We start from the raw sequence: 19,584 nt of genomic DNA on the forward strand, positions 1-19,584 counted from the left end.
CCATGGCTATTTGGGACAGGATCAAACTACCCATCCTTGTACAATCTGAGAAGTTGAAAAAAGTTAATCTTTGTTTCTCGAGAGGCCGATTCCTCCGTGCTTGCTGGAATAGGGCAGTTCATTTGGAGCTAGTGTTCTTTTAAGTGCTTGGATTCCCTTGGTCCAACCTTGGTAATTTTTAAGACCTGTTGGACTTCAACTGCCAGAATTCCCTAGCCAGGATAGCGTAGGTGGCTGGGTGAATTCTGGGAGTTGAAGTCCGCAAGTCTTAAAGTCGCCAAAGGTTGGACATCCCTGCCTTGGAGGTCTGCTTAATTAATTTCCTCTAACAAACCTGCTTGAGAAGCTAAGGCAGGGGTGGGATTCTACTGGTTCAGGCCGGTTCGGGTGAACCTGTAGCTCCGACAATCAACTGGGAGCGAACCGGTTCGTCCCGGCAATCAGATGGGTCCACCCGCTTGCCCACACTATTTCCCTACCTTTATCTTCTCAGCTGATTCATGCGGTAGAGCAGATTGTGGCACAAATCAGCTGTGTTACTCCTCTGAAGAAATCAGAAAGTGAAGATTTCTTCAAACTGCGCATGCAGACGCGCGCGTGCAAATCGCACGATCACCGAACCGGTTGTTAAATCGGGAGGATCCCAACACTGAGCAGAGGGGAATGGCAGCCCACTGTTTTTTTCTCAAACTGAAGGCAGATTTAAATTTGTTTTTTGAGCCCAAATTATTTAATCTATTTTTAATAGCTTTTAAGTTTTGTATGTTATTTGTATTTTTATCTTGGCTGTTCACCACCCTGAGTCCTCCGGGAGTAGGGCAGTATACAAATATGATTAAATAAATAAATAAATAAATAAATAAATAAATAAATAAATAAATAAATAAATAAATAAATAAATAAATAAATAAATATTTGGAGGATAGAAGCTTTCTCCCTGAGGACGCAGGCTATTTTTGGTTAAGAGGGGAAGAATCTTTTGGTTCATCAACTTCTCCACCCACTCGCTGAAATTCTCCACCCTCTGCACGAAATAAAAGTCTTGAAAACAGAGATGTCCTGTCCCGTGCGAGAGGGGGCTTCACACCCAAAGGAAGAAACAACAACTTTCAATTGTGGGCTCACCTGAGCGTGAAGAGCAGCGGCAGCAGCGGCAGCAGCTGGATAGGTGAAAGCTGCATGTGGAATGGCAGGGGTTAGCTCCGTGGTGTACAGGGGGTAGGGAGCCCATGCTTCTGGAGAGGCTGGAATCAGGGCAGCTCCAGTCAGATCATCTAGAAGAGGAGAAGTAGCAGAAGGTCAGCAAATTCGCCCATCGGGAAGGAGGAAAGCATGGAGTCTCTTACAGGTGTGCAGAGGGGGGGAGAAGGAAGATAGGTAGAGGAAAGACCACCTCATAGTTGGGAGAGAAAGCTTTTGAGCCCAGTGTCACATTTTTGAAGTCCTATCTTGGTCTTTTGAGAGCTATAGGGGAGTTTAGCTTGTGATGTCACCAGAGGGACGATGAACCCAAAAGCATTAAACTCTTTTTGGACAGAACGATAGCATTTGGCAAAATCCAGAGATGCGGTGGGGTGCTAGAGTTTAGGGGCAAATTTAGGGGTGTCTCGTGCATGTGAAAAAATAATCCAAAAACATCACAGTGGGATCCAAAGGTGCTTTTCAAAAGGCCACTGGACTTTCTTGGGGTTTTTTTCCCTTTGAAAACATTTCGTTTCTCCTCCAAGATGCTTCTTCAGTTCTAACTGAATGGTCAGAACACAGTCAGAAGGGTAGAAGCTTCTTGGAGGAGAAGCGAAATGTTTTCAAGGGGGAAAACACCCCCCCAAGAAAATCTAGTTGCCTCTTGAAAAAGCATCTTTGGGACAACCATGATCTGGATGACTTGAGACAGTGGTGGAATTCAAATTTTTTTACTACCGGTTCTGTGAGCGTGGCTTGATGGGCGTGGTGTGGTTTGGTAGGTGTGGCAGGGGAAGGATACTGTAAAATCCCCATTTCCACTCCACTTCTGGGGGAAGGATATTGTAAAATCCCCATTTCCACCCCACTCCTGGGGGAAGGATTCTGCAACATCCCCATTCCCTCCCCAACCTTGGGGGAAGGATATTGCAAAATCCCCATTCCCACCCCACTCTGGGGCCAGCCAGAGGTGGTATTTGCCGGTTTTCCGAACTACTCAAAATTTCCGCTACCGGTTCTCCAGAACCTGTCAGAACCTGCTGGATTTCACCCCTGACTTGAGACTCTCATTCATGGGAGACCCACTAGGAATGTGCACACTGACACCTTCACATGCCTTCCCAGAGACCCCCAACCCCAACGTCTCCCCCCCCTCCTTGCTTATTGACTTCCCCCCCTTTGCTCCTCACAAGGATCTCGTGCAATGAAGTGTGCGCCTAGGGCAGGGTGGAGGTTGGTGGGGTTTGGTGTGGCCATCAGCTTGCTCTTTGCCATCTTGGTATTGGCCTTGGCAAACTCTAACCGCAGCGTCTGGGGATTCTCTGGGTCGAAGCGGATCCCCTGCAGGAGGTGGAGAGAAGGAGAAGGGTTACGAGAGTAGGAAAAAAAACCCTGCATTTGCTCATCCAAAACCAATTGGCTGAAGACTGGGGCTCATATAAATGTGCAGATACCCTACCTACGGAAGACACAAACTTGATTTAAGTTCCTTAAGACTTCCTAAGATTATATTTCCCTGAAACAAATTCCACCTGATATAAGTCTTAAAAATGTGTATATATATCTATATATATATGTAGGTCTTTGGTTATTCAGGTTTTCTCCCGCGTAAAATTGGAGGTGTCTTGGCACCGTTTCGACGAAGTCTCATTCGTCATCTTTAGGCTGGTGTTTTCGGCTTCGTGCTTCTAGGAGCAATGGTCGAAGCATGAAGCTTCTAGGAGCATTGCTCCTAGAAGCATGAAGCTGAAAACACCAGCCTGAAGATGACGAATGAGACTTCGTCGAAACGGTGCCAAGACACCTCCAATTTTACGTGGGAGAAAACCCGAATAACCAAAGACCTACATACAAACACCCGCAAAAACCTCAGAAAATACACACACACACACACACACACACACACACACACACACACACACACTGGTGAGCGATTAAAGGGATAACAGTATAAGCAATAAAAAAAAAAAAAAGAAAACCAGCAACAGAATCATTGCTTGCAAAGCCTGGATGAAATTGAGACTTTCTTAGAATTGCTCAGAATTCTGGTTTTTTTCCCCTTCCTTTTTTGTCTTAAAAATCGATTAAGGCTCTAGACACCACCCATCCCCCAAAAGCAAAAATCCAGACCCGCCCACTCAGGGGCATCACTTGAATGTGCCTGCCTTGGTCAAAATATTTAACTTATATGGGGCTCACCCTCCACTTTCCACACTTTTTTTTTTTTTAATTTGATTTATATGCCGCCCACTCAGGGCGGCTTACAATGTGCTCAGCAATAGCCTTCATCCTTTTTGTATATTTATACAAAGTCAGCTTATTGCCCCCACAAACTGGGTCCTCATTTCACCTACCTTAGAAAGGATGGAAGGCTGAGTCAACCTTGAGCCTTGGCGAGATTCGAACCCTGCAGTAATTGCAGGCAGCTGGTCTTAATAAGCTTAATAACAGGGTGCCTTAAACCCCTGTACTACCAAGGCACTGTCTGCCCATTTCAATTTAGGGATGCAAATATGCTTATGGAGAAGCAACCTTGCCTTCCAGGTAATGGGCAATTAAGATTTATTTATTATTGATTACATTTGTTTGCCACTCATCTTGTTACACCCCTTCCCTTGTATCATCTGTTTAATTAATGATATTCATGTGAAAAGCTGCAGAGCGTTTGACTGGATATACAATCTCCGAGGTGATGTATTATCACTGCTGCACCAAATTCCATCTTATCTTAAGCTCATCTTAATTTTCCTATAATGTGGTGTATTGCTCAACCTTGGAATTCCCCGTGGCTGTCTGAAGCTGAATTATGGGAGCTGGTCACCAAGGATGAGAAACACTTCTGTAACAGATGCTGATTTATTAAAATCATTTACAACACTGTTTTGCCATATTTTTAATTTAGGAATAAATGAAAATATTTAGTATAACCTTCCCATTTACCCCTATCTGACATTTGTAGTCAAGGTGTGTGGTTCTGGCCAGTCCTTATCAGTTCTTATTGTCCTGTGTTTATGATACACATCCATTAAGTAGCAGGAAAGAGAGATCTCCCTATCAGTCAGGGTAACTAAGATATGAGCAGAAAACATATGGTAGCTTTGCCCTCTGCGTTGAACTGGGGGCCAAAAGCAATTAACAAAGCTCTGACGTTTAGTGAGCACCGAATGCAACAAGAGTGTACATACTCACATTCAACGCATTCTTTGCAGCTTCTGCACCAGAACGGCTGTCGAAAGTAACAAACCCTACTGGCTGGGAAAGACAAATACTTTGAGCCACACGCATGTACATAATCCTGACCAGATTGCAGATACAGAACTCAAAGGGTAGGGAAGAAAGATCTCCTATGAAGCCCCAGCAAGTGTACCTCTGTAGGGTACTTAGAGAGTCTTCATTCAATCTCTGGAGAAGCCATCAAGCAGGCAGCCTCCTAAAAGTCCTGGAGCCCCAGATACCGGTTTTTTCGGAGTATAAAATGCACCTTTTTCCCCAAAAAAAGAAAGTGAAAATCTGGGTGCGTCTTATACTCCAAATGTAGCCCCACCCAGCTTCTCAAACGGAGGTTTCTGAGGCTGAAAAAAGCACCAGAAACAGAGCTTTAGAAAAAAAGCCTCAGAAACAGAACTTTAGAAAAAAAGCCTCAGAAACAGAGCTTCAGAGGCTTTTTTTCTGAAGCTCTGTTTCAGAGGCTTTCAGAGGCAGAAATAAAAGCAAAAAAAAAGCAAGGCACAGAGCTCACAACCAACGAAACTGTTGCTAAAATTCACATGATTGGGGGTATTACAGGAGGCCGATCCACCCGCCAATCAGCTTTTTTCTTATTTTCCTCCCCAAAAACTAAGGTGCGTTTTATACTCCAAAAAAATACGGTATATATTTGTTCATTTCCACCTTGTTTCATTTCAGCCAAGTGCCATTCCTTACCGCAACCAACCTGTGACCCGTCTGGCTAAGGTTGAAGCATCATCATTTGTATAGGTAGCCTTCCCCAGGCAGGATGCTCCAGAACAGGTGAGCATTATTGAAACAGAACCACACATCTGGGTGGCACTAATACCCTGTTTCCCCATAAATAAGACATCCCCTGATAAGAAGTCCAATCGGGCTTTTGAGCGCATGCGCTAAAATAAGCTTCCCCCTGAAAATAAGCCCTCCCTGAAAATATTTAAACATAGAGCTGGAAATCAGGTACGACAGCAAGAGGAGCCCCACCTTGCTCCACGCGTCCCAAAATAATAAGACCTTCCTGAAAATAAGGCCAAGCGCTTATTTCGGGGTTCAAAAAATATATAAGACAGGGTCTTATTATTGGGCCCACAACAATCTGGATCCTCGTTTTACCAACCTCAGAAGGATGGAAGGCTGAGTCAACCTTGAACTGGTCAGGATCGAACTCCTGGCAATGGGCAGAGTTCACCTGCAATACTGCACTCTAACCACTGCGTCACTCCTAAATTGGCCAGGCCTGTTCTAGAACAACATGAAGTAACCTTCACCAGACCTGGTGCCAAAACAGAAGCCTAGGTAGATGGGCTATTTTGCTAGCAAGTAAAACATTTCTTCTAGGACCCAAACTCAGCTGGCTCTCTCACTGCCGAGGGGGATGATCTAGGACAGAGGTCTTCAAACTTGGCAACTTTAAGACTTGTGGACTTCAACTCCCAGAATTCTATGGGAGGCTGGAGAATTCTGGGAGTTGAAGTCCACAAGTCTTAAAGTTGCCAAGTTTGGGGGGCCCTGATCTAGGACCCTGTTTCTGAAGCTGGGTAATCTCCAGCGGTGTAGACTTCAACTCCCAAATTTCCACAGCCAGCACAGCCATAGATTAGAATTCTGGGAGTTGAAGTCTACATGTCTGGAGGTTGCCAAGGCATTTGGACAGATGCTTTGGATTGCTTAATTGAAGCATCAGCTATAATCCTGCAAGGTTCCTTTCCCTTAGGTCTTAGGAGGTGAACTGGTCCTTGATTTAAGCTGCACTGGGTGGCTGCCAGAATAGGAGTTAAGGAGAGGCATTACCTGTTTGGATGTTAGTTTGATCAGTGATCCTTCATAACCCTAGAGAAAGGAAACAGTAAATTTGTTATATCGGTTGCCGTGAAGAGGAAAAAGTTAAGATGCAGTTACTATTCTGACCATATTTTCCCCATACACACACAATTTGTCAACTACTGTGTTTTGCTAGTTGCAATACAATTGTGGGCTCCTTGGTGCTCTCTTGAGCTTGGTGGTTTTCATTACCCAAGTAGGTAACATCATCAAATGTCTGCAAGGCAAGAACCAAGGGTCAAGATTCTACAGTTCAGCCTGAGCTAAGTGTATTTCCTTTGTACTGTAATACAATTTTCAGGCCAAACTCCCTTCGGTAAAAAGGCCGCTTAATCAATACACTAAAGAAGGGGTCCTCAACCTTTCAGACCTCAGGGACCACTAAATTCATAATTTTAAATCCCACGGACCACTAATGATCTGCCTAATGACCAGCTGGGTGGGCATGGCTAGGTGGTCATGTGACTGGGTGGGTGTGGTAAATTCGATGTCACTCACGTTGAGCGGCGCCTCGCCGGTCTCTACTCGCACCCCCCCCCTACCAGCCCCTCCTCGCCTGCCCGCCCAGGCTCCTTAGTGCCCCAACAGGAAGCAGTTATTGGAGCTAAGCAGCCACCATGAGAAAGAGTTGGCTAAACAGCTCAGTTCAAATTGGATCTGACCGAGGAATCTCAGCAGAAGCACCTCAGTGAGGACTAGGAGCATAGGCTTTCCAAGCAGAGGGAAGACCTGCGGGAGTGCAAGGCCAGGTACCGGTGCCTGGAGGCTCAGCGGGCTGAGATGGTCAGCCAGTTCCAGGCCATGATGCAGTCCCATTGGAACAAGGCCCTCCTGTTCTTTGCCACCACTGGCGCTTCCCTCCAGCCTTCGCCCAAAGCCCCGCACCAGGAGGCCGAAGCAGACCCCAAGTCAGAATTTCTGCCCCACTCCAACCCACACAAGAAGACCCCGAAGGGGGAGACTCTCTGCAGCAACACAAGCGTTCATTGCACATATCTGTCCCAGGGGCCGTAGTTTGAGGACCCCTGATTGAGTGCAATATAAAAAATTCAAATAATTTTTCTGCGGACCACTACCTGCATGTTGAGAAGATGCTCTACTATTGAACAAGAGGGCTTCCCCAGTTAGACCCAGGCATTTGTTTTTTAGGTCCTGCTCACCTTAAATGGTCGGAAAAGGAGGTACAATTCTCGGGGCTTGATGTCCACTGGAAGGCCACTCACAAAAAGTGTCCGTACCTAAGGGAGACAGGGAACCATATATCTCAACAGAGTTCGAGATCATTGGACCTCATAATTACCGTATGGTATTTACGAGAGTTGAGGTCCTTCAGGTATGAGATCACATGACCTGATGAATCCCAGGAACAGGATGAATTCAGGGAAGGGTGTTCTCCATCCATGTGGAAACAAATGTTCTCGTCTGAGTCACATGAAATTGAATCCCATCTGACTCAGGGCCAAGCTACACAATGTTAGATAGGTAACAAATATTTAAAAAAAAAAAAAATTACGCACCAAAATGACTCATTTTCATCGAGACAAGAGCAAGCAGAGGAGGCCATTTTCATCTCTCAGCCCACCACCCCCATTAAAAAAAAAGTGATCTCCCAACTCCCACAGGTAACTTTAAGAGGTATAAAATCTCTCACCGGTACCAATAAAAGCTTTTCTATTTGCAATGTGGATAGCTATTTAACAAAAAAAAAAAAAAACCCACACCTTTTGGAGAAAGAATCAAATTGCAATCTCGACAAAAAGTTTTTCTTCTGTACCTAGATAGGGATTTTAAAAACAAACTTCCTCTCCCGTGTTTAAGATAATCTGATATTGGGGTCTTGCAGAATCAAGGAGTCCACTGAATGGATGCACAGAGATTTGGTCTCCTTGCCTACTAAGAGTTTAAAGGTTGCAAGAAGTAGATGGAACTCATTCATTACTCCTTGGGGAATTCTGAGAGTGGAGGTCCCTGCATTTTCAAGTTGCCAAGGTTGAGAAATACTGTGACACAGTGGTGGAATTCAATTTTTTTTACTACTGGTTCTGTGGGCGTGGCTTGGTGGGCATGGCAGGGGAAGGATACTGCAAAATCTCCATTCCCTCCCCACTCTGGGGCCAGCCAGAGGTGATATTTGCCGGTTCTCCGAACTACTCAAAATTTCCGCTACTGGTTCTCCAGAACCTGTCAGAACCTGCTGAATAGCACCCCTGCTGTGACGGTCTTACGGCAGTTATGGACAGAGGGATTCTGAAATTTTAGCTTGGGAAACATAGCACATACTCAACATTTGCTGCAGAATCTAGACAAGGCCCTTGGTTCTGTAAAAAAGTGGTTTTCCAGATGAAATGCCCTCTTCACCAGGTTCTTCGCAATAAGGATGTTTGGCCAGCGATATTCTTAATGGCAACCTTGGCTATTTTGCTTCTGCTAACCTACTCTCAGCTGAGCGCAACCAACAGTATCTTGAAATTAAACATGAGCCCCTTTTTAAAAACCATACACTGCTAATGTTATTGTTTAAGATCATTAATTCTACCCTAGCAACTATTTCTTGATGAAGATTATATTACACGTCAAGCTTGTTTGGAAATTGCAGAGACTTCTTGTTTAGAATTTTATGCAAGGTTTTGCAAATGTTGACACTTTTTTAAATGCTTCTGAGAATCTGGTAACTCCGCAAGTACCAGTTTAGGTTTTGGCCATGCTTCTTCAATGCAGCGTCTTTTTAGTTGCTGCACAATTAAAAATGACTGTTTTCAGGAACATGATTTGATGTCCAACTGTAATTTCTGACAAACCTGGGCATAATTCTCATAGCGATATTCTCTCTTCCACAGGCTGAGGTTTTTGATGCCATCTCCTGGTGTGTGTTCTTCTAAGAACTACCGTAGCTTTGTTTCCATCTAGCCCTTGAAATCTAAACAGCAACACTTGGACCACATATTGTTCACATGGCTTTACTCAGAGGAGATGACAATCTCTTGGTCTGCTGGACAATCTGACGAAATCTTTGCTCCTAGGAATGCAATCAGTTGATGCAGCTTTTGCTGCATTGAGAAAAGAGGCACATCTTTTAAGCCTCCAAGCAACTTGCCAATTTAGCTGTAGACTAGGGAGAGCTTGTTTTCTGGACCAAGTAAGTCCATACACACGTGCACAAATGTGGGATCCAAAAGAACATTGAAGCAGAATACGGGAGAGGCAAAAACAAATAGCAGAAATATCTAAGGACGTGCTCTTGACAGGGTGACAATTTTGACTGAAATGTGACGGCAGTATGTTCACCTAAGACACAAGTCACAGTTCTCTAAAAAAGTGGCTTGCTCGATTTACTCCTAGCCTCAATTCACATAATAGGATGTCTCAGTTATGGATAGTTTAGGATTGCAGCTGCTTAACAAGAGCCCTGGCATCCTCAGAATCGAGAAAGAAGTAAATGGTCTGATGTGTGGTTGTTTGGGTGGTTTAGGGGTGGGGAATTTGTGGTGGGGGGTGGGGTGTTTGAGGATTGTTATGTGTGTTGGACCTGGTCTTTGGATGTTAAGTGAATTTCGTTGGATGGGTATACTGTGTATACACGTACAATGACAATAAAGTTATTATTATTTATTAAATTCAGCCCTCCGTTTGGGCCTTGATTGGGGTAGAACATGAGTGTTCCTCAAATATGCCGGCTCTGGATGCAGCTAGGAGCCTGCTGTTGATGTTCTCCCAAGCTTTGTCTCATGTCCGGAGACACAATGCAGCTGGAAGCACTTGACGCGAGCCAGATGGAATGCTGAACTGCACCCGTCAACTTTAAATATCTAGACTTATAAGGCCCTGCGCAGTATCAAAACATACCCAGAGCTTGCAAAACAAAGTTGTGGGAAGGAAAACACTTGGGACCTTAAAAAAGAGGTTAGCTTTAACACCATGTTTTAAAACGATTCTCCCTAGAGACCAACAGCTTAATGAAGCCCCATCTTTATGGAGGGTTCATCTAAGCTGGGGGTGGGGGTGGGGGGGGGGTGGAAATCAAAATAAGTTCTCTTGTAATTTGAGAAAGGTTGAAAGATTTGGAATGTGTTGATTAGATAACTTCTAAACTTTTAGGAAGGGCTGGACAGCCAACTCTCAAAGTTGGAATTTAACTGGTTTTCCTGCACTCTGAAACAGTTTGGCTAGATGTTCCATGAAGCCCTTTTAAGCTTCATAACTTTCTGATTATATTAGAGATAGCTGCTAACAAACTAAACCATTTCTATATGATTTAACAGAGAGCTAGTGGCTGCTGTATATTTCCAGAGAGTGTGTGAATCAGCTTTAAAAGGGCCATAGCTTAATAATAAAGCACCTATTTCACATACTAAAGATCTTATTTCAGAACTGATTGATAGTCTGTGGAACGACTTGCCTCCAGAAGTTGTGGGTGCTCCAACAATGAAGGTTTTAAAGAAGAGATTGGACAACCATTTGTCTGAAATGGTATGGGGTCTCCTGCTTGAGTAGAGGTTTGGACTAGACCTCCAAAGTCCCTTCCAACTCTGTTATTCTGTTATTCTATCAATGGTTTTCTAGTGTAATCTAAGCCAGGTTTAAATGTAGTCCATCAACTATGACATGAGAGGTATTACATGTGATGAACCCTAACTGTCTTCTCTGAAGGTTGAAGAACAGAAACAAGGGAGATGCTTAAATCTGAACAAACAAGTTGAATTATAGTTAAGGAATCCAGATTAGTTTTTTGCAGATTTCAATCCAGAAGAAAGTTGGGTTTATCCTGGTAGGTTTTAGTACTTTGAGGCAATGCCTGACTTGGGAGTCTTACTTGGTTGGGGATATTAATTGGAACCCTGACAGTTCGGACTTGCTTTCTTCTTGAAACCGAGCAGTTAGCAGTAGCAATAGCACTTAGACTTATATACCGCTTTACAGTCCTTTACATCCCTCTCTAAGCAGTTTACAGAATCAGCCTATTGCCCCCAACAATCTGGGTCCTCATTTTACCCACCTCGGAAGGATGGAAAGCTGAGTCAACCTTGAGCTGGTCAGGATCAAACTCCTGGCAGTGGGCAGAGTTAGCCTGCAATGCTGCAATCTAACCATTGCGCACCATGGATGGATGGATGGATGGAAGGAAGGAGGGAAAATAGCAATAGCACTTAGACTTATATACCGCTTTACAGTCCTTTACATCCCTCTCTAAGCGGTTTACAGAATCAGCCTGTTGCCCCCAACAATCTGGATCCTCATTTGACCCATCTCGGAAGGATGGAAGGTTGAGTCAACCTTGAGCCTGGTGAGATTCGAACTGCCAAATTGCAGGCAGCTGGCACTCAGCAGAAATAAGCCTGCAGTACTGCACTCTAACCACTGCGCCACCATGACTCTTAAATTCCCGATCACCGATAACAGTTATTAACAATATTGGTAAGGGTTTATGCAATTCAGTGCTTTTGTGCTGGATTATTTTCTCTCCTGTTTTCAGGATGAGGAGGACCAAACCCAGGTACCAAGCAGTTTCCAGGTGGGTATCCATATCAGTTTCCCCTTCCAAGATGCAAGCTGTTAATGCAGCAGGGAGAACAAGCAAGCCCTACTTTCTGGCTTATAACACCCCAACCTTTTTGAGCAGTCAAGCACAAATTATACACATTTCAGCAAAGCAAGAGAGGTTGAACTGGGAACGTTCGGAAAGCCGTTCTGAATAGAGCAGGCTCCCCCCCAACTTGGCAGCTTTAAGACTTGTGGACTTCAACTCCCAGAATTCTCCAGCCAGCATAGCTTTGAAGACCTCTGGAATAGAGCCTCACCTCCAGCAGGGTGTTGAACCTTTCACAAAAGGGGTTTATTTTCCATCTTAGAACCCCAAGCCTGGAAGGACTGCGGTTGTGAGAGTAGAACCCTCACTCACCATCCCTGACAGGCACAATAGCTAAAGACAAGAGTAATGGCTTCACATTTTTCAACCTGCTCAAACTTCCTTCTCCTAACAAGAAACAGGACAATTTTAACATCAGCATCTAGCACATCATATATACGGATTAACAGAGTTGGAAGGGACTTTTCTAGGTCATCTAGTCCAACCCCCATCCCACACACCCAAAATCAGGAGACCCTACACCATTTCTGACAGGTGGCAGTCCAGTCTCTTTTTGAACGCTTCCAGTGATGAAGCTCCCACAAGTTCTGAAGGCAACTTCTGTTCCATGGGTTGATTGTTCTGTCGGAAAACTCCTCCTCATTTCTTCCTTATACCTTGGGCACTTGGGAAATTAACTCTGGATTCATGTCATATTATAAACCATAAAGCAAAGTTGACACTGAGTTGATGGTCATAATCATCTACTTGTTCTATACGGTGGTTTCCTTGAAGACTACCTGGAACCTTCATCTTAATAAGAAAATATCAGCATCCATGCTAGGTGCTCAGTTACAATAATGCCATGTTACCCCTCTGAATGCCAGATTTATGAGGACAATTCAAGAGGCTGGCTGCTCCCTCTACAGCCATATACGGCTCTGGGTATCTTAGGGCCCACTAATCCTTGAGAATTTCTGCCTGCAAAACCTGGATAAGCAGGAGGTATGTCAGAAGCCCACCCAACTTGAGGGAATTGTCTTGAAGTAGCTCCCTTCCTCTGAAACAGCTGGTAACTAAGCTGCAAGTTCAATTTAAAGGAGATATTAATATAGCATACCTACAGGATTATTGAAATAGTCCAAAATCATAGGATGGAACAAGCTACGGGTTAACACCAAGGGTCTTTGCTTCTTTTTATTTCTTTATACGATGATACATTTCAGTCACTGCTATGTTATGCAACCCTGTACCAATTGAAAATTCCCGTATGTCCAAACATATATTCATGTTGTCCTTTATAAAACTGATAAAAACCTGCCAGTGCTAGTGTAAACATTTCCTACTGTTTTTTTTAAGCATGTGGGTTTTATCAGAGACCTTGTCAAGCAGGGCAAACAAATCTCACCATATCATTTTTTTAAGCAAAAAACGATCCAGATGTTTCCATTGATGGGCCGTGATTGATTTGGCTATTAAGAGCAGATCACCAATAAGCTTCTTGCTTCATAACTATGTATTCTTTCAACGGAATGTATGTAAAAAGTGAGCCAAAGTTGGGAAGAATTCACTCTTTTGATTATGGTATCACATTAATTAAAGACCTCCCTTGAAACTTTGAGGCTCCCTCCAAAGACGAAAATAATCCTTTTTATTACTTCTGCAACATCTTGTAGAAGAGTTATGCAATACAGGAGAGAATCTTACAGTTCTTAAATGGCTGTAAGATCATCCGCTGTAATTCCTGCATTGAAGTCGAGAACAACTTCCCAGGTCCGTGATGGCAAGCAGAGCCATCTCTCTGGGCATGCAAGTCATCGCCCATTGGTCTTCCGGGGTCTGGCGCACCCGCCAGCTGGCCTTCACGCATATGGGAGTGCTGGAAACCAAAAGAGCAGCCAAGATGATTTTCTAGTTTCCAATAGGCACAGGCGCGCTGGCCAGCTGGTCTTCGCATATGCATGTGCGGCAGAAGCCGGAAGACCAGGTGGCCAGTGCACACGCGCGCACTCCCATTTTGGTACTTGGTGCCGAAAAGGTTCGCCAACACTGTCCCAGATCCTTACAAGGGTTGCCAAATTGCATCACCCAATTGCTTGTCTAAATCTGGTTCCCCAAAATATTTCATGCTTAGGATCCAATCTGGATCAGTCACCGGGATCAGAGATGTTGTCTTCCAAGCTTTCGGACTCGCACTGGAGCCCACACACACAACAGCACGCAGTCTGCTGGAGAGAAGCTCCCTGAGGATGGGCTCCAGCACAAGTCCGAAAGTTCTGAAGACAAAACTTCTGGTCCTGGTGACCGACCCAGATTGGGTCCTGCAGCATTATCCTGAGACACGTATTTTCTCCTTCATTCATATTTCATGCTTAATGCAGGGAAACCTAGACTGATTTCAGACAAATAGGAGTATAATCTCTAAATATCATTTTTGGGTTGTGCAAAATAATAATTAACTCCTAAAAATTGGGCCACAGGAAGTTGACAAGTTACATTACCCTCTTTGCAAAAAACGACTTTGTGTTTTGTGCCTTTAAGTCAGTGTGGACTCCTGGGAACAGCCTGGACAAGTTTTTGTAGTTTTCTGGTCAATATATTTGGAAGTGGTTTGACCTTCTTCCTAAAATGTAGAGAAAGGTCCCCCCAGCTGGTTTTGTGCCTACGGTTGGATTAGAACTCACAGTCTTCAATTTCTAGTGCCTTTAAGTATTGCAGCAAACCGACTCTCAAAAATTAGTTTACTGGAGACCAAAAAGGTCACATTATTTCACAGTCCAATTGTCACTTTATCTCCTCTTTTGGTATGCTACTATATCTCTGTAAGAAGTCCCTTATTCTACATACAGCCTTCTTTTTCACAATTTCAGGTGTGGTCTCCTATCCTGGTTACATGTAACTTTGTCCCTAGAAAGGGTACGTAAAAATGGCCAGTATAGGTATCTGATACTACTTCTTCTACATCAGGATCCTAATTTAAGTAAATTTATTATTTAATGTCTTCTTTGCTAGAGGGGTCAGGTAAGGCTAGGAAATTTGTAAGCGCTAAAGGATGTATCTAGGGAAACACAGATCTTCGTGGGCACCATGTTGGCAAACACAGCAGTAAAGATGCGAATTACACAATGGAGTCAGTTAGAAAAGAGCCAAAGAGCAGAATGGCGTCTCCTTCTCTCTAGCAGCTGCATTCAGAAGGTTCCTTGCCTACTAGCATCAGGATGCCCTTAATGTACCAAGTAAGTTAAAAGGACCACTTCAGAAATGCTGGAATTGAACCAGACAAATTGCCAACTGAAGGCAGTGGGGAGAGCACGATGCCCGTTTTAGCTCCTGCCTTCTCCATACATGGTCATCCTCAGTAGACCAGCCGAGAGGGAACCGAAGCAAAGATTAAATATCTGCTTGTTTTTTTTGCTTCCCTCCAAATCGCATTCTAGCTTGGCAAGATACTCAGTTCTTTGGGATATCTGGCTGCCACTCCAACTGTCAGATGCCATTTTTAGCACAGATTAAACTTACACCTTTGCTTAGAATGATATCTCAGCCTATAACAAATGTGACTTTTATTGCTGTTTTGTCACCTAGATCAGGGGTCTCCAATCTTGGCAACTTTAAGACTTGTGGACTTTAATACCCAGAATTCCTCAGCCAGCTTTGCTGGCTGAGGAATTCTGGAAGTTGAAGTCCACAAGTCTTAAAGTTGCCAAGATTGGAGACCCCTGATCTAGAGCATTATTTCCCTTCACTAGGCTAAACCCCTACAAAGAAGGCTCCAAAACTTTGCAGTTTTCAGCCACCTAATTTGGGGAAGAGCATTATCAATGAACTTTTTACTATATAAGCAAGCTTACATTAGAAGCTAGACAATAATTTATAATTTCTAGCTCCCTTTAATTTATGCATCAGCAATAAGATATTAACAGGTAGGTCTATAAAACTACAGCCTAGCAAAATGCTAACTTCTGTGATCCGGTGGCCATATTCTTTGGGTATTTGAGAAATAGAGAGTGAACATATCTGGAGCCAAGAGTACCCATTAAATCAGATCACTAAAGCCACTCTCTCCAACCTGGGCATCATTCAAATATGTATGCTTGAGTTCTCAAAAATGCCCATGTTGGGGACCTGAAGTTCAAGCATCTGAACAAACCAAACCAGGGCCCCGACTCTTATCCTAGTACCTGTAGGATAAGCCACAGTTAGCTTCAAAGTTTAGATAAAAGGTAAAGGCTCTAGGGGGCGGTGCTCATCTCCGTTCCAAAGCTGAAGAGCCAGCGCTGTCCGAAGACGTCTCCGTGGTCATGTGGCCGGCATGACTAAACACCAAAGTGAATGGAAAGCTGTTACCTTTCCACCAAAGGTGGTCCCTATTTTTCTACTTGCATTTTTTAACGTGCTTTCGAACTGCTAGGTTGGCAGAAGCTGGGACAAGGAATGGGAGCTCACTCCGTTACGCGGCACTAGGGATTCGAACCGCTGAATTGCCGACCTTCCGATCGACAAGCTCAGCGTCTTAGCCACTGAGCCACCACGTCCCTGCTAAAAGTTTAGATAAGATTAGCCAATTGTGCATCTGCTGAGACTTTCAATTTAAGACAGCTCTATTCCTCCTATTTTTCCCTCCAGTGTTCTCAGCCATTCTTAACCCAGATGGTCCTATTATAAAGTTGAAGATAAACCCTTGGAGGGTTGTTCCTCCTCTTGTTGCAAAGTTTGACCTTCCAAGTTGACAGTTCCAAGTAGGTCCAAGGGCACCTCTGTTATACTTCCTTCAACCAACCTGAAGGAGCAACAGTTAATCTGGTTAATGTTTCACCCTCAAGTTTTGCCCATCTGTTAACTGTCACTAAGACAATGCAACAGTAGGAGTGAACCCTGTCTTTGCAAAGATTTCCATCCTCGTTTTTCATGACAAGAGAGCCGTTAACCAGTGCAGTTACTATCGAAATAAGATGCCAGTGGAACAATACTAGGTTTTTAAACAAGCTGGCTTGATAAACACAAATGCCTCTACTCTTTTTCAAGGAGGATGGAAATATCTGCATTTAAATCAAAGCTAAAACTCAACTCTTCCTATGCTGGCTGTGAAAAGGCCTCCTTTGACCCAAGGAATCTCATACACTAGAAAAGTGGGATATGTAACTGTGCCAAGCCATAATAGAGTTTGCTGGGTTTTCATTTAGCACAGGGGTCTCCAACCTTGGCCACTTTAAGCCTGGAGGACTTCAACTCCCAGAATTCCCCAGCCAGCAAAGCTGGGAGTTGAAGTCCTCCAGGTTTTAAAATGGCCAAGGTTGGAGAGCCCTGATTTAGCATACTACAGGTTTATGAGGATGCCAAAAGTAGGGCCTGAGGCCCACCAACTTTCTCTTTGCAAACCCAGAGATCTCTGAATAGCCAGGAACAAGTACTCAGACCCCATTTTGAACATGGGAGAGGTTGAGGAGCAATTTGGATGCCATGCCTTGCAGATGGGATCCCTGCTTGATCCCTTTAAAATGCCTGAAGTTCTTCTTCAAATGAATCCGCTTCAAGCTGAAGGAAACTGCAAGCCCATTGGTTTATAGTGCGGCATGATTCAATTAACTAGCTAATTAGCACGGCGTGTCTTAGCAGCAGCCATTTGATGCCAATTCGATAAATCATGGTTTAGGGTGAAGGTAGGCTTAGAATCGGGGAAATGTATATACAGCACATCTTTGAAAATAAAGATCTTTCTTAATTAAATGTTTCCTTTCTGAACTCTAGGTTTTAGCAGCCTGACCAAACATATTACCTGAATTAAGGTGCATGCTTTTTTTTAATTACAATATCAAGGCTTCCTTACTTTCAGAAGTAAATCTGGGCTTCAAAAAGTTGTCCTCATCTCTTCAAAAGGCAGCCAAAAACTTTTTTCATGATTGCTTGAGGGGGAATGTCTGAAACAAACTTTTGCTGAGGTGTTGTTAGTTGCAAAGCCGTGTCCGACCCATCACGACCCCATGGACAACGTTCCTCCAGGCCTTTCTGTCCTCTACCATCTCCCAGAGTCTATTTAAGCTCACGCCGACTGCTTCAGTGACTCCATCCAGCCACCTCATTCTCTATCGTCCCCTTCTTCTTTTGCCCTCAATCTTTCCCAGCATTAGGCTCTTCTCCAGTAAGTCCTTCCTTCTCAATAGGTGGCCAAAATATTTGAGTTTCATCTTCAGGATCTGGCCTTCTAAAGAGCAGCCAGGGTTGAACTCCTCTAAGACTGACCAGTTTGACCGCCTTGCAGTCCAAGGGACCCACAGGAGTCTTCTCCAGCACCATTTGCTGAGTTAATCTATCATAAAGTGCTTAAAAAGCTGATTTGCTAGAGCTCCAGATGCAAAATAACCAAGAGCCACTGCCATCGCTACCTATAAGTCACCCAAAAGAATTTTGGACCTGAATTGCTAAACTTGCTCAACAGCTATAAAGGAAAGGAATATATTAACTGCTGTTGATATGCACTAAGGGTGCAGATGTTAAAACATGTACGGCCGACCTAAAAGTTAGCCAATCTGTGGCTTTCCAGATGTTGGGACAACAACCCTCTCCTTAACATGACTAACACTGTCTGGGACTCACATCTCGCATAATCCAATTAGGCCTAGAAAGTCTCGGGTTTCCCAATGTTGGACTTTTGAATGGAATGTTGAATGAACGGCATTTGCTGCAGTTCATGAGATTGGTCTAATGAGATGTTTCCCAACCTCAGCAACTTTAAGAAGTATGGACTTCAACTCCCAGAATCTTCCAGCCAGTGTGCAGTTGAAGTCCACGTATCTTAAAATTGCTGAGGTTGGGAAACATTGCTCTAATGTCCCAAAGGTGCTTTTTTTCAGGAGGCAACTGGACTTTCTGATTTTTCTTTGAAGACGTTTCGCTTCTCATCCAAGAAGCTTCTTCAGCTCTGACTGGATGGTGGAGGAATGGAAGGATTTATACTCCTTGCAGACCGCTGGTCATTTGCATTCTTTTAGAGAGGCCACTTGGAGGTTTATCTGTGTCCTCAGGGTCAACTGAATAGTGCCTGCATCCAAAACTGAAGTGCAAATGGTTCCTGTAGTCTGCAATTTTTCTGGAAATCCATTCATACTCCCACATCATTCGAAGGAAGAGAAGCAAAAAGTCTTCAAAGAAAAAAAAAAGTCTACTTTGCCTCTTGAAAAAGCATCTTTGGGACAAGCATGACCTGGATGACTGAGGATCTCCACAGACATTGGTTTAATGCAATTTGTTTGTGCAAAAGCAAGCAACGAAAAAGGCATCCATCAGTAGCACCGAAGCTTTAAGATAAGCAATGGAGAGATTTATTGCACTGATCTTAAACATTGCAAAACAACCTTCCTACAGGGAAAAGTAGCCTTGATAGTACAGTGGTTTAGTGCACCCTGTCATTAACACAGCTGCCTGCAATTACTGCAGGTTCAAATCTCGCCAAGGCTCAAGGTTGACTCAGCCTTCCATCCTTTCTAAGGTAGGTGAAATGAGGACCCAATTTGTGGGGGCAATAAGCTGACTTTGTATAAATATACAAAAGTATGAAGGCTATTGCTTAATGCACTGTAAGCCGCCCTGAGTCTCCGGAGAAGGGCGGCATATAAATCAAATTAAAAACAAAAAAAAAAATTTGCCTGTGGTGAAATAAACCAAGTTTACATATACTCAGAGACAAGATGTGTACAAGTAGTTTGATCATGGTTCGTTGAACAAAACCCAACTGGTTGGGTGCATACAACGCACCAAGCCAACATTAAGTATATATTATTGGAATCTTGAAC

At 43.8% G+C, this 19,584-nt stretch overlaps 1 protein-coding gene across 2 annotated transcripts in view; it reads right to left on the minus strand.

Annotated features, from left to right (window-relative positions):
* Positions 1-19,584, minus strand: part of RBPMS2 (RNA binding protein, mRNA processing factor 2) — a 33,477-nt gene that overhangs the window by 8,272 nt on the left and 5,621 nt on the right. For both annotated transcript variants that reach the window (XM_034432628.3, XM_087877933.1), the window contains exons 2-6: positions 7,392-7,469; positions 6,202-6,240; positions 4,372-4,434; positions 2,373-2,523; positions 1,126-1,274 (exon numbers count right to left, since the gene is read on the minus strand). In XM_034432628.3, the coding sequence (XP_034288519.1) occupies positions 1,126-1,274; positions 2,373-2,523; positions 4,372-4,434; positions 6,202-6,240; positions 7,392-7,469 (480 nt within the window). The remainder of the gene's footprint in view (positions 1-1,125; positions 1,275-2,372; positions 2,524-4,371; positions 4,435-6,201; positions 6,241-7,391; positions 7,470-19,584) is intronic.

The sequence above is a fragment of the Pantherophis guttatus genome, chromosome 13 (genome assembly GCF_059756535.1).
Source record: "Pantherophis guttatus breed Tessera chromosome 13, ASM5975653v1, whole genome shotgun sequence".
Classification (NCBI taxonomy): domain Eukaryota; kingdom Metazoa; phylum Chordata; class Lepidosauria; order Squamata; family Colubridae; genus Pantherophis; species Pantherophis guttatus.